Here is a 14801-nt window from a genome sequence, read left to right as displayed (position 1 = left end):
CCCCACGGACGCCCCACGGACGCCCCACGGACGCCCCACGGACGCCCCACGGATGCCCCACGGGCACCCCACGGACAGGACAGCCCCGGAGCCGGCCCGCGATGGGGCCGCGCGGCCGAGTTCTGCTAGTAGTGAACTTTTTGCCAGCGTAAATAGTTCAGAACTAGCGGAATTCCTGTCGCACGGCCCGGGGCGGGCTCGGCCCCACGGCGGCCCCACGGCGCCTCGCCGCAGCCCGTCGTGCCCGATGGCAGCCCCTGCTGTCCCCCAACGCCCCACAGCGGCACGTGGTGTCCCGTGGCAGCCCCACAGCGCCCCGTCACGGCACCCCACGGCGCCCCACGGCGCCCCATCGTGTCCCACAGCGGCGTGTGGTGTCCCTCAGCTGCCCCACATCACCCCACAGCAGCACGTGGTGTCCCACGGCGGCCCGTGGAGCCCCACGGCACCCCATTGTGTCCCACAGCGGCACGTGGTGTCCCACGGCACCCCATCTTGTCCCACAGCACCCCACGGCAGCCCGTGGCATCCCTCAGCTGCCCCACAGCACCCCACAGCGGCCACCGGTGTCCTGTGGCAGACCCACAGCAGCCCGGGGGGTCCCACGGTGGCCCCACAGCACCCCATTGTGTCCCACAGCAGCCCCACATCTCCCCACAGCAGCCCCACATCACCCCACAGCACCCCATTGTGCCCCACGGCCCCCCACAGCAGCCTCACATCACACCACAGCAGCCCCACATCTCCCCACAGCAGCCCCATGTCACCCCACAGCAGCCCCACATCTCCCCACAGCAGCCCCACGTCACCCCACAGCACCCCATTGTGCCCCACGGCCCCCCCCAGCAGCCCCATGTCACCCCACAGCACCCCATTGTGTCCCACGTTACCCCACAGCAGCCCCACATCTCCCCACAGCACCCCATTGTGCCCCACAGCACCCTCCCGCCATGCCACGGCCCCCCACAGCAGCCCCACGGCACCCCACAGCAGCCCCACATCACCCCACAGCAGCCCCACGGCACCCCACAGCAGCCCCATGTCACCCCACAGCAGCCCCACGTCACCCCACGGCCCCCCACAGCAGCCCCACATCACCCCACAGCAGCCCCACGTCACCCCACATCACCCCACAGCAGCCCCACGTCACCCCACAGCAGCCCCACGTCACCCCACATCACCCCACAGCAGCCCCACGTCACCCCACAGCAGCCCCACGTCACCCCACATCACCCCACAGCAGCCCCATGTCACCCCATGGCCCCCCACAGCAGCCCCACATCACCCCACAGCAGCCCCACAGCAGCCCCACGTCACCCCACAGCAGCCCCACGTCACCCCACATCACCCCACAGCAGCCCCACATCACCCCACAGCAGCCCCACATCACCCCACGGCCCCCCACAGCAGCCCCACGTCACCCCACAGCAGCCCGTGGTCTCCCACTGCAGCCCCACGGCCCCCACATCATCTGCGGTGTCCCCCCAGCGCCCCACGGCCCCCCCCCAGCGCCCCACGGCCCCCCCCAGCTGCCCCATGGCACCCGTGACGGCCCCCCAGCCCCACGGCACTCACCCACCCCGGCTCCAGCGGGGTCTGGCCGCCCCCCGGCCGCTGTGGGGACAGAGACGGGGAGCGGGGGGCACCGACACCCCCTGGGACCCCCCCGTGCCCGCCGCCCCACACCCCCGCCCCACAGCCCCGCCGTGGGGCAGCCCCCCCTGGGCTCCGGGCCCCGAAGCGGGGGTCCCGCACCCCGCCGGCGTGCCCCACGCCCGGCACCCCCGCTCTCCCCGCCACCGCACCCCCCTTTTCCCCTCCTGGGGGATTAAAGTTTCCAGCGTCCCCCCCTAATCGGACTCCCCCGGGGTGACCCGAAAATCCCCGGATTAGGGGGGGGGGGGGGCGGCTCCCGGGGGGCGGGGGGGGGGATTAGGGCCGGGGTTGGGGGGCAGCAGCCCCGGGGGAGCCCCCCCAAACCCCGCACCCCCCGGGGACGCCCCGTCGGGGTGGGGCGGGGCGGGGCGCCCCACCTTTGGGGCCCCCCTCGTTACCCCCCCGCCCCGGCCGGGCCTAATTGCTAATTAAGGCTGCGGGCTATTTTGAAGGGTGCTGGGGGGGGGGCGTGGGGCCCGTTCCCCCCGTGCCCTACTTGGCCCCACGCCGCGGCCCCCCCGGTGATGTAACGGCCGCGGCCCCGTGACCGCGATCTGTCGGGCCCCATGAGCGTCAGCGCCCCGACGCCGTGGGGCGGGAGGGGGCCGGCACCCCGCTATGGGGCGAGAAGGGGCCCGGCACCCCGCTGTGGGGCGAGAAGGGGCCCGGCACCCCGCTGTGGGGCGAGAAGGGGTCCAGCACCCCGCTATGGGGCGAGAAGGGGTCCGGCACCCCGCTGTGGGGCGAGGAGGGGTCCTAGCACCCCGCTGTGGGGTGGGAGGGAGCCTGGCACCCCACTATGGGGGGAGAAGGGGCCTAGCACCCTGCCATGGGGCAGGACATGGCCCGGCACCCCGCTATGGGGGGAGAAGGGGTCCGGCACCCTGCTGTGGGGCGAGAAGGGGCCCGGCACCCCGCTATGGGGCGAGAAGGGGCCCGGCACCCTGCTATGGGGTGAGAAGGGGTCCGGCACCCTGCTATGGGGTGAGAAGGGGTCCGGCACCCTGCTGTGGGGCGAGAAGGGGCCCGGCACCCCGCTATGGGGCGAGAAGGGGTCCGGCACCCTGCTATGGGGTGAGAAGGGGTCCGGCACCCCGCTATGGAGCAGGACATGGCCCGGCACCCCGCTGTGGGGCGAGAAGGGGCCCGGCACCCCGCTATGGGGTGAGAAGGGGTCCGGCACCCCGCTATGGGGTGAGAAGGGGTCCGGCACCCCGCTATGGAGCAGGACATGGCCCGGCACCCCGCTGTGGGGCGAGAAGGGGCCCGGCACGCCGCTATGGGGCAGGACATGGCCCGGCACCCCGCTGTGGGGCGAGAAGGGGTCCTAGCACCCCGCTGTGGGGTGGGAGGGAGCCTGGCACCCCGCTATGGGGGGAGAAGGGGCCTAGCACCCTGCTATGGGGCAGGACATGGCCCAGCACCCCGCTATGTGGGGCAGGAGGGGGTCCTAGCACCCCGCTGTGGGGTAGGGAGGGGCCTAGTGCTCCACCATGGGGTGGGAGGGGGCTGGCACCCTGCTATGGGGCAGGATGTGGCCCAGCACCCTGCTATGTGGGGCAGGAGGGGGTCCGGCACCCTGTTATGGGGCGAGAGGAGGCCTAGTGCTGCGCCATGGGGTGGGAGGGGGCTCAGTGCCTTGCTATGGGGCAGGAAGGGGTCTGGCACCCTGCCGTGGGGCGGGAGGGACCCCAGTCCCCCGTGTCGCGGGGCGGGAGAGCGTGGGGTCGGCACAGCCATGGGGCGGGAGCGTGGGGTCAGCGCAGCCGTGGGGCAGGAGCATGGGGTTGGTGTGGCCATGGGACAGGCCGCAGGAGCACGGGGTCGGCGCGGCCGTGGGGCGGGAGCACGGGGGCAGTGCGGCCGTGGGGCGGGAGCGTGGGGTCAGCGCGGCTGTGGGGCAGGAGCGTGGGGTCAGCGCGGCCGTGGGGCAGGAGCATGGGGTCGGCGCGGCTGTGGGGCGGGAGCATGGGGCGGGAGCGTGGGGTTGGCGCAGCCGTGGAGCAGGAGCGTGGGGTCAGCGCGGCCATGGGGCAGGAGTATGGGGTCGGCGCGGCCGTGGGGCAGGAGAGCACGGGGTCAGTGTGGCCATGGGGCAGGAGCGTGGGGTTGGTGCAGCCATGGGGCAGGCCACAGGAGCGCGGGGTCGGCGCGGCCGTGGGGCAGGAGAGCACGGGGTCAGCGTGGCCGTGGGGCAGGAGCGTGGGGTCGGCGTGGCCGTGGGGCAGGAGAGCGTGGCGTTGGCATGGCCGTGGGGTGGGAGCGTGGGGTTAGTGCGGCTGTGGGGCGGGAGAGCGTGGGGTCAGTGCAGCCGTGGGGCAGGAGCATGGGGTTGGTGTGGCTGTGGGGCAGGAGAGCGTGGGGCGGGAGAGCACGGGGTTGGCGTGGCCGTGGGGCGGGAGAGCACAGCGTCGGTGTGGCCGTGGGGCAGGAGCACGGGGTCGGCGTGGCTGTGGGGCGGGAGAGCACGGCGTCGGCGCGGCCGTGGGGCGGGAGCACGGGGTCAGCGTGGCCGTGGGGCGGGAGAGCACGGGGTCAGCGTGGCCGTGGGGCAGGAGCGTGGGGTCGGCGTGGCCGTGGGGCGGGAGAGCACGGCGTCGGCGCGGGCGTGGGGCAGGAGCGTGGGGTCGGCGCGGGCGTGGGGCGGGAGAGCACGGGGTCGGCGTGGCCGTGGGGCAGGAGCGTGGGGTTGGCGTGGCCGTGGGGCGGGAGAGCATGGCGTCGGCGCAGCTGTGGGGCGGGAGAGCACGGGGTCGGCGTGGCCGTGGGGCAGGAGCGTGGGGTCGGCGCGGGCGTGGGGCAGGCCGCAGGGCCCGGAGGCCGCCGCCCCCCACTTGTGGGGCGCGGGTGGTCGGGCGTGCCGCCCTGGTTAGCCGAAGGGGCCGTCAGGAAATTGCGGGTGACGGGATTAGGCGGCGGCGGCAATCCCGCTCAGCGCTCACCCCGGCTGCTCGGCAAAGCAGGGCCCCCCCGCCCTGATCCCCGCGGCCCAATTAAGGGATCAGGGGGCTTTGGGGGGGACGGGGGGCTAATCCCGGGGGGGGGGCGGCTATAAGAAGCGGGGGAGCGGGCGGCGGGCGGCACAACCCGGCGGCCAGGCCCCCCGCCCCGGTGCCCGGCTTCTCCCTCCTCTTGCAGGCGGCATGGCGGCGGCGCTGGCGGCCTTGGCGGCGCGGCGGCGGCACGAGGACGAGGACAGCACGCGGGACAGCGTCTTCACCTACACCAACAGCAACAACACCCGCGGTGAGCGGCCGCCGGCGGCCCGGAGCCGTGGGGCGGGGGGCTGACAGGCGGGGGGGATGTGGGGCAGGCGCCGAGCCCCTGCGCCCCGCCGCCGCAGGTCCTTTCGAGGGTCCCAACTACCACATCGCCCCGCGCTGGGTCTACAACCTGACCTCGCTGTGGATGATCTTCGTGGTGGTGGCCTCCATCTTCACCAACGGGCTGGTGCTGGTGGCCACCTGGAAGTTCAAGAAGCTGCGGCACCCCCTCAACTGGATCCTGGTCAACCTGGCGGTGGCCGACCTGGGCGAGACCGTCATCGCCAGCACCATCAGCGTCATCAACCAGATCTCCGGCTACTTCGTCCTGGGCCACCCGCTCTGCGTCATCGAGGGCTACACCGTCTCCGCCTGCGGTGGGACCCGCGCGCCCCGACGGGCGGCTGGGGGGGCGGGGGGGCTGGGAGCCGTGGGGCAGGGCTGGGGGGGACTGGGAGCTGTGGGGCAGGGCTGGGGGGGATTGGGAGCTGTGGGGCAGGGCTGGGCATGGTGGGAGCCATGGGGCAGGGCTGGGAGCCGTGGGGCAGGACTGGGGGGGCTGGGAGCCATGGGGCAGGGCTGGGAGCCATGGGGCAGGACTGGGGGGCTGGGAGCTGTGGGGCAGGGCTGGGCATGGTGGGAGCCATGGGGCAGGGCTGGGAGCCGTGGGGCAGAGCTGGGGGTGGTGGGAGCCATGGGGCAGGGCTGGGAGCCATGGGGCAGGACTGGGGGGCTGGGAGCTGTGGGGCAGGGCTGGGCATGGTGGGAGCCATGGGGCAGGGCTGGGAGCCGTGGGGCAGGGCTGAGGGTGCTGGGAGCCATGGGGCAGGGCTGGGAGCCATGGGGCAGGACTGGGGGGGCTGGGAGCTGTGGGGCAGGGCTGGGGGGGACTGGGAGCCATGGGGCAGGGCTGCCCAGGGGGTCTGTGGGGTGCTGGGAGCCGTGGGGCAGGGCTGGGGGGGAACTGGGAGCTGTGGGGCAGGGCTGGGCATGGTGGGAGCCATGGGGCAGGGCTGGGAGCCGTGGGGCAGGGCTGGGGGGGAACTGGGAGCTGTGGGGCAGGGCTGGGCATGGTGGGAGCCATGGGGCAGGGCTGGGAGCCGTGGGGCAGGGCTGGGGGGGCTGGGAGCTGTGGGGCAGGGCTGGGCATGGTGGGAGCCATGGGGCAGGGCTGAGGGTGCTGGGAGCCATGGGGCAGGGCTGGGAGCCATGGGGCAGGACTGGGGGGGCTGGGAGCTGTGGGGCAGAGCTGGGGGTGGTGGGAGCCGTGGGGCAGGGCTGGGAGCTGTGGGGCAGGGCTGAGGGTGCTGGGAGCCGTGGGGCAGGGCTGGGGGTGCTGGGAGCTGTGGGGCAGGGCTGGGGGGGACTGGGAGCTGTGGGGCAGGGCTGGAGGGAGCTGGGAGCCGTGGGGCAGGGCTGGGAGCCGTGGGGCAGGGCTGCCGAGGGGGTCCATGGGGCAGGGCTGGGGGTGGTGGGAGCCATGGGGCAGGGCTGGGGGGACTGGGAGCCAAGGGGCAGGGCTGCTGAGGGGGTCCGTGGGGTGCTGGGAGCCGTGGGGCAGGGCTGGGGGTGGTGGGAGCTGTGGGGCAGGGCTGCCAAGGGGGTCCGTGGGGTGCTAGGAGCTGTGGGGCAGAGCTGGGGGGGGCTGGGAGCCGTGGGGCAGGGCTGCCAAGGGGGTTTGTGGGGTGCTGGGAGCTGTGGGGCAGGGCTGGGGGGTCTGTACGCCGTGGGGCTGTACGCCGTGGGGCTGTGCACCGTGGGGCCGTAGGTTGTGGGTCTGTACGCCGTGGGGCTGTACGCTGTGGGGCCGTAGGCTGTGGGGCTGTGTGCCGTGGGTCTGTACGCTGTGGGGCCCTAGGCTGTGGGGCCGTGCGCCGTGGGGCCGTGCGCCGTGGGGCCCTAGGCTGTGGGTCTGTACGCCGTGGGGCCCTAGGCTGTGGGGCTGTGCGCCGTGGGGCCGTGCGCCGTGGGGCAGCCCCCTGAGCCCCACCTGGGCCCCGCAGGCATCACGGCGCTGTGGTCGCTGGCCATCATCTCCTGGGAGCGCTGGTTCGTGGTCTGCAAGCCCTTCGGCAACATCAAGTTCGACGGGAAGCTGGCGGTGGCCGGCGTCCTCTTCTCCTGGATCTGGTCCTGCGCCTGGACCGCGCCCCCCATCTTCGGCTGGAGCAGGTGGGGCGGGGCGCCGCGCGCCCCACGGCGCGCCCCACGGCGGGCCCCACGGCGGGCCCTCACCCCACGCGCCCCCCCCCCCAGGTACTGGCCCCACGGGCTGAAGACGTCCTGCGGCCCCGACGTCTTCAGCGGCAGCTCGGACCCCGGGGTGCAGTCGTACATGGTGGTGCTGATGGTCACCTGCTGCTTCTTCCCCCTCGCCATCATCATCCTCTGCTACCTGCAAGTCTGGCTGGCCATCCGGGCGGTGAGCAGCCTGCCCCACGGCCCCCAGACCCCCGGGGAGCCCTCAGCCCCCTAACCCTGCAGGGGGCTGCCTGCCCCACAGACCCCACAGAGCCCCCATGGGGCCCATCTCCCCCCATAGCCCCCGCTGTGGGGCCCATATCCCCCATAGCCCCCGCCGTGGGGCCCGCCATGGGGCCCATCTCCCCCCATAGCCCCCGCCATGGGGCTCATATCCCCCCATATCCCCGCCGTGGGGCCCGTCTCCCCCCATAGCCCCCCATCTCCCCCCATAGCCCTGCCGTGGGGCCCGTCTCCCCCCATAGCTCCCCATCTCCCCCTATAGCCCTGCTGTGGGGCCCGCCGTGGGGCCCGTCTCCCCCCATAGCCCCCCATCTCCGCGCCGTGGGGCCCATCTCCCCCCATATCCACGCCGTGGGGCCCGTCTCCCCCCATAGCCCCCCGTCTCCCCCCATATCCCTGCCATGGGGCCCATCTCCCCCCATAGCCCCCCATATCTGCGCTGTGGGGCCCATCTCCCCTCGCTGCCCCCCCCATGGGGCCCATCTCCCCCCATCTCCCCCCATGTCCCCGCCGTGGGGCCCATGTCCCCCCATGTCCCCCCCATGGGGCCCATCTCCCCCCGTCTCCCCCCATATCCCCGCCGTGGGGCCCATCTCCCCCCATAGCCCCCCATCTCCCCCCATAGCCCCGCCGTGGGGCCCGTCTCCCCCCATGTCCCCGCCGTGGGGCCCATCTCCCCCCATAGCTCCCCATGTCCCCGCCGTGGGGCCCATGTCCCCCCGTGTCTGCGCCGTGGGGCCCATCTCCCCTCGCTGCCCCCCCGTGGGGCCCATCTCCCCCCATAGCCCCGCCGTGGGGCCCGTCTCCCCCCATGTCCCCGCTGTGGGGCCCATCTCCCCCCATGTCCCCGCTGTGGGGCCCATCTCCCCCCATAGCCCCCCATGTCCCCGCCGTGGGGCCCATCTCCCCCCATAGCCCCCCATGTCCCCGCCGTGGGGCCCATGTCCCCCCGTGTCCGCGCCGTGGGGCCCATGTCCCCTCGCTGCCCCCCCATGGGGCCCATCTCCCCCCATAGCCCCCCATGTCCCCGCCGTGGGGCCCATGTCCCCCCGTGTCCGTGCCGTGGGGCCCATGTCCCCTCGCTGCCCCCCAGGTGGCCGCGCAGCAGAAGGAGTCGGAGTCGACGCAGAAGGCGGAGAAGGAGGTGTCGCGCATGGTGGTGGTGATGATCGTGGCCTACTGCTTCTGCTGGGGGCCCTACACCATCTTCGCCTGCTTCGCCGCCGCCAACCCCGGCTACGCCTTCCACCCGCTGGCCGCCGCCCTGCCCGCCTACTTCGCCAAGAGCGCCACCATCTACAACCCCATCATCTACGTCTTCATGAACCGGCAGGTGGGGCGGCTGTGGGGCTGGGCCGTGGGGCGGCCGTGGGGCGGCTGTGGGGCTGGGCTGTGGGGCTGGGCCGTGGGGCGGCCGTGGGGCTGGGCTGTGGGGCTGGGCTGTGGGGCTGGGCCGTGGGGCGGCCGTGGGGCTGGGCTGTGGGGCTGGGCTGTGGGGTGGCCGTGGGGTGGCCGTGGGGCAGCCATGGGGCTGGGCTATGGGGCTGGGCCGTGGGGCGGCCGTGGGGCTGGGCTATGGGGCTGGGCCGTGGGGCGGCCATGGGGCAGGATGGGGGACGTGGGGTGGGACAGGGGGTGTGGGGCAGGACATGGAGCAGGGATGGGGACATTGGGGTGGGACAGGGGACATGGAGCAGGGATGGATGGCAGCCGGCAGGAACGTGGGACGTGGAACTGGGATGTGGGACACGGAGCTGGGGCAGGGGACGGAGCTGGGACGGGGATGTTGGGCTGGGACCGGGCACGGAGCTGGGATGGGGCACGGAGCTGGGACATGGAGCTGGGATGGGGATGTTGGGCTGGGACCGGGCACGGAGCTGGGATGGGGCATGGAGCTGGGATGGGGCACGGAGCTGGGACGGGGATGTTGGGCTGGGACCGGGCACGGAGCTGGGACATGGAGCTGGGACATGGAGCTGGGACATGGAGCTGGGACAGGGCACGGAGCTGGGATGGGGCACGGAGCTGGGACATGGAGCTGGGATGGGGATGTTGGGCTGGGACAGGGCACGGAGCTGGTGCACGGAGCTGGTGCATGGAGCTGGGACAGGGCATGGAGCTGGGATGGGGCATGGAGCTGGGGCATGGAGCTGGGACATGGAGCTGGGATGGGGCACGGAGCTGGGACATGGAGCTGGGATGGGGATGTTGGGCTGGGACAGGGCACGGAGCTGGGACGGGGCACGGAGCTGGGATGGGGCACGGAGCTGGGATGGGGCACGGAGCTGGGACATGGAGCTGGGACATGGAGCTGGGACGGGGATGTTGGGCTGGGACCGGGCACGGAGCTGGGATGGGGCACGGAGCTGGGACATGGAGCTGGGATGGGGATGTTGGGCTGGGACCGGGCACGGAGCTGGTGCATGGAGCTGGGACATGGAGCTGGGACATGGAGCTGGGACATGGAGCTGGGACGGGGCACGGAGCTGGGACATGGAGCTGGTGCACGGAGCTGGGACGGGGCACGGAGCTGGGAGCGGGAGCTGGGAGCGGGGACACCCCGTGAGGGCGCGGCCGCCCCAGCCCGGCCCCGCCGACGCCGCCGCTCTCCCGCAGTTCCGCAACTGCATCCTGCAGCTCTTCGGGAAGAAGGTGGACGACGGCTCCGAGGTCTCCACCTCCCGCACCGAGGTCTCCTCCGTCTCCAACTCCTCGGTCGCGCCCGCCTAGCCCCCAATAAAGCCCGTGCCCCCGGACCGCTGTCGGCCTCGCCCCGCCGCGGGGTCCGCCCGGCCCCGCCAGCCCCGGGCCGCGAAGGCAGCGGCGCCGGCCCCGCCCCCGCCAGGCGCTCAGCCAATGGGGAGCCCCGCTCGGCGGCGCGCCGCGCAGCTATTGGCCGGAGGCGGTGTCGGTCTTGCGGGGCGCCCCCATCCGCCCCGCCCGCCCCGTTCCCGCGGGGCGCCCGGGCCAATCAGAGGAGAGGCGTCAGCGGGCGGCGCCTCCTCCAATCGCGGAGGGAGACGTCACGGGGAGGGCGGGGCGGAGGCGGCGCGGCACCGCCTGCTCGGGCGGGAGCGGGAGGGCGGGCCGCGGCGCCGCGCGACCCAATGGGAAGAGGGCGGGCGAGGGGCGGCGGCCAATCGGCGCGCCGGCCGGGGGAAAGGGGGCGGGGCTGGCGTTGCCGTTAGCGATTTCAAACGGCGGCGGCGGCGGCGGGGCGGAGCCGCACCGGGGGGAGACGTCACGGCCGCCCCGCGGCTGGCCACGCCCCCGCCCGCGCCCATTGGCGGAGCGGGGAGGGGGCGGGCAGGCGGCGCGAGCCGCGCTCCCATTGGCCGGGAGGGGCGGAGCCGCGCGCGCTCTGCGGGGGGGGGGGACGGGGACGGGGACACCCCACGTGCCGGTCGCGCGAGCGCCGCGCGCTGGGTTGGGGGGGGGTGGCGCTCCGCGCTCCGATTGGCTGAGGCGGGCAGGGGGCGCACGCGCCCGGCCGTTGGCGGGGGGGGGCGGGGGCCAGTGACGTCGCGTCCCCTCGAGCGGCGCGCTCTGATTGGCAGCAAAGGGCGGGAATGGCGCGCGCCGGACCGTTAACGGCAGGAGCGCCAGGAACAGGTGGCGGCCGCGCGAGCGCCGCGCTCCGGCTGGCGGAAAAGGGCGGGAGGGGCGCGCGCCCCCTCTGATTGGCTGAAAAGGGCGGGAGGGGCGCGCGCCCCCTCTGATTGGCTGAAAAGGGCGGGAGGGGCGCGCACGCTCTGATTGGCGGAAAAGGGCGGGATGGGCACGCGCCCTCTCTGATTGGCCGAAAAGAGCGGGAGGGGAGTCCGCGCGCTCTGATTGGCTGAAAAGGGAGGGAGGGGCGCGCGCCCCGTCTGATTGGCGGAAAAGGGCAGGAATGGCGCGCGCACTCCGATTGGCCGAAAAGAGCGGGAGGGACGGGCGCTCGTTCTGATTGGTTGAAAAGGGCGGGAGGGGCGCGCGCGCTCGTTCTGATTGGCGGAAAAGGGCGGGAGGGGCGCGCGCCCCCTCTGATTGGCGGAAAAGGCCGGGGGGGCGGGACGGGGAGCGCGGCGCGTCGTTTCCAGCGGGAAGGGCACGTGCCCGTCACGCGAGCGCCGCGCTGCGATTGGCCGGAGGCAGCGGGAGGGGTGGGGCTTGGCGGGGGCACGTGTGGAAGAGGCGCTCTGATTGGCGGGAGCGGCGCCCGGCCCCGCCCCGGCGGCTGAGGGAGCGGTGGCGGGAGGAGGCCGCCATCTTGTCCCGGGCCCCGGGCCGCGCTCCCCGCCCCGCCATGGGATCCGCGGTGTCGGGGGCGAAGCTGGGCTCCCCCCGCATCCAGCTGGGCTTTACTGCGGCCCCCATCGGCGTCGGCCCCCGACAAGGTGGGTCCCGGGGCGTCCGCCCCTGCGGCTGCCGCTGCCCCCTCCCGCGGGGACGGGCTCTGGCTGTCTGCCCTCCCTGTGTCCCCCTGTCCCTCTGTGTCCCCCCGTGTCCCCCTGTCCCCCTGTACCCTTGTCCGTTGTGTCCCCATGTGTCCCCGTGTCCCCCCGTGTCCCCCCATGTCCCCCTGTCCCTCGTGTCCCATCTCCCCCAGCCGCCATCTCCCTCCTGTGCCCCATCCCCAGCGTCCCCCTGCACCCCTGGCCCCAGTGTCCCCCTGTTTCTGTGTCCCCCAGTGTCCCCCTGCACCCGTCTCTCACGGCCCCATGGCCCCCGTCCTTCATGTCCCTGTGTCCCCAGCGTCCCCGTGTGCCCCTGCCCTTCGTGTCCCCTGTGCCTTGGGTCCCAGCGTCCCCCCCTGGCCCCAGTGCCCCCCTGCCCTTGTGTCCCATCTTCCCCATGTCCCCCTGTCCCTCTCTCATGTCCCCCAGTGTCCCCCCCGTCCCCCAGTGTCCCCTGTCCCTCGCCCCCCATGTCCCCCAGTGTCCCCCCATGTCCCCCAGTGTCCCCTGTCCCTTGCCCCCCCGTCCCCCAGTGTCCCCCCATGTCCCCCAGTGTCCCCTGTCCCTCGCCCCCCATGTCCCCCAGTGTCCCCATCCCTCGCCCCCCATGTCCCCCAGTGTCCCCATCCCTCGCCCCCCATGTCCCCCAGTGTCCCCTGTCCCTCGCCCCCCATGTCCCCCAGTGTCCCCATCCCTCGCCCCCCATGTCCCCCAGTGTCCCCATCCCTCGCCCCCCATGTCCCCCAGTGTCCCCTGTCCCTCGCCCCCCATGTCCCCCAGTGTCCCCCCATGTCCCCCAGTGTCCCCCCCGTCCCCCAGTGTCCCCATCCCTCGCCCCCCATGTCCCCCAGTGTCCCCTGTCCCTCGCCCCCCATGTCCCCCAGTGTCCCCCATGTCTCCCAGTGTCCCCTGTCCCTCGCCCCCCCCGTCCCCCAGTGTCCCCCCATGTCCCCCAGTGTCCCCCCCGTCCCCCCCGTGTCCCCCCGTCCCCCAGTGTCCCCATCCCTCGCCCCCCATGTCCCCCAGTGTCCCCCCCGTCCCCCAGTGTCCCCCCCGTCCCCCCGTGTCCCCCCGTCCCCCAGTGTCCCCTGTCCCTCGCCCCCCCATCCCCCAGTGTCCCCCCCAGTGTCCCCCCTGTCCCCCCCGTCCCCTGTCCTGTGTGTCCCTGGCCCCCCCGTGTCCCCTGTGTCCCCCCATGTCCCCCCATGTCCCCCGTCCCCAGTGTCCCCCCATGTTGTCTGTCCCTATTGTCCCCCCCGTGTCCCCCCCATCCCCCGTGTCCCCCCTCGTGTCCCCCCATGCCCCCCCCATGTCCCCCTGTGTCCCCCATCCCCCACATCCCCCGTGTCCCCCACCCCCCACATCCCTGGTGTCCCCCCCCCCCGTGTCCCCCCCCCGTGTCCCCCTGTGTCCCCCATCCCCCACATCCCCCGTGTCCCCCCGTGTCTCCCATCCCCCCATCCCTGCTGTCGTCCCCCCCCCCCCCCGTGTCCCCCCCCCCCCCGTGTCCCCTGTCCCCCCCATCCCCTGGTGTCCCCCCCCGTGTCCCCCCCATCCCCCGTGTCCCCCCTCGTGTCCCCCCATGCCCCCCCCATGTCCCCCCGTGTCCCCCATCCCCCCCATCCCTGGTGTCCCCCCCCCCCGTGTCCCCCCCCCCGTGTCCCCCCCATCCCCCGTGTCCCCCCGTGTCCCCCATCCCCCGTGTCCCCCCCCCTCCGTGTCCCCCATCCCCCCCATCCCTGGTGCCCCCCCCCCCGTGTCCCCCCCGTGTCCCCCATCCCCCCCATCCCCCGTGTCCCCCCCGTGTCCCCCATCCCCCCCATCCCCCGTGTCCCCCCCGTGTCCCCCCCATGCCCCCCCATCCCCCGTGTCCCCCCCCGTGTCCCCCATCCCCCCCATCCCCCGTGTCCCCCCTCGTGTCCCCCCATGCCGTCCCCCCCGTGTCCCCCCCGTGTCCCCCATCCCCCACATCCCCCGTGTCCCCCCCCTCCCGTGTCCCCCCTCACCCCCCCGCCCTTCCAGCGGGGGCGGGGTCCCGGGGACACGCGGGGACACGGGGGGGGGGGGCTGGCCCGGCGGGGGGGCGTGGCCGCCCGTGTGGGCGTGTCCTGGAGGCCCCGCCCCCCGGCGCGCAGGCCCCGCCCCCCCGGCCCGCAGCGCGCCGCGCCTGGGGCAGCGCCGCAGCGCCGGAGCCATGGGCCGGTACGGGGGGGAGGGGGGCAACGGGGGGTGCGGGGGCAACGGGGGGGGCGGGGCAGATGGGGGGCGGGGGTCTGCGGGGGTGCAGTGCGGCGCCGGGGGCGGCTGGCGCGGGCACACGCGTGTGCAGATGTGCTGGGGAGGGCACACACGCGTGTGCAGGTATGCCGGGGCACGCGCGCGTGCGGGTGTGCCGGGGGCGGCTGTGTGCAGGCGTGAGGGCGCGTGCATGCGCAGGCGTGGCGGGGACATGCAGGTGTGACAGGGCACACGCGTGTGCAGGTGTGCTGGGGCGTGTGCGTGCAGGCGTGACACGGCACACACATGTGCAGGTGTGCTGGGGCATGAGCATGCAGGCGTGACAGGGGACATGCAGGTGTGACAGACTGCACACATGTGCAGGTGTGCCGGGGTGTGTGTGTGCAGGCGTGACGGGACATGCAGGTGTGACAGGGCACACGCATGTGCAGGTGTGCTGGGGCTTCAGCATGCAGGCATGACGGGCACACGTGCAGGTGTGACAGGGCACACGCATGTGCAGGTGTGCTGGGGCATGTGTGTGCAGGCATGACAGGGGACATGCAGATGTCACAGGGCACACGTATGTGCAGGTGTGCTGGGGCGTGTGCATGCAGGCGTGATGGGCACACGTGCAGGTGTGACAGGGCACACACATGTGCAGGTGTGCTGGGGCAGGCGTACGTGCAGGCATGATGGGCACATGAATGCACAGATGTCACAGGGCACACGTATGTGCAGG

General features: G+C 74.1%; 1 protein-coding gene across 1 annotated transcript; it reads left to right on the top strand.

The window, feature by feature from the left end:
- Positions 1-4799: 4799 nt before the first annotated feature.
- On the top strand, positions 4800-10133 carry LOC142596784 (red-sensitive opsin). Its single transcript, XM_075727255.1, has 6 exons — positions 4800-4902; positions 5000-5296; positions 6923-7091; positions 7176-7341; positions 8497-8736; positions 10020-10133. The coding sequence occupies exons 1-6, from the start codon at positions 4800-4802 to the stop codon at positions 10131-10133; spliced, it is 1089 nt and encodes a 362-aa protein (XP_075583370.1).
- Positions 10134-14801: the final 4668 nt, after the last annotated feature.

This window comes from Pelecanus crispus (assembly GCF_030463565.1).
Source record: "Pelecanus crispus isolate bPelCri1 chromosome 24 unlocalized genomic scaffold, bPelCri1.pri SUPER_24_unloc_1, whole genome shotgun sequence".
Taxonomy (NCBI): domain Eukaryota; kingdom Metazoa; phylum Chordata; class Aves; order Pelecaniformes; family Pelecanidae; genus Pelecanus; species Pelecanus crispus.
Note: the sequence above shows the minus strand (reverse complement) of the source record. Positions and strands in the feature narration are given on the sequence as shown.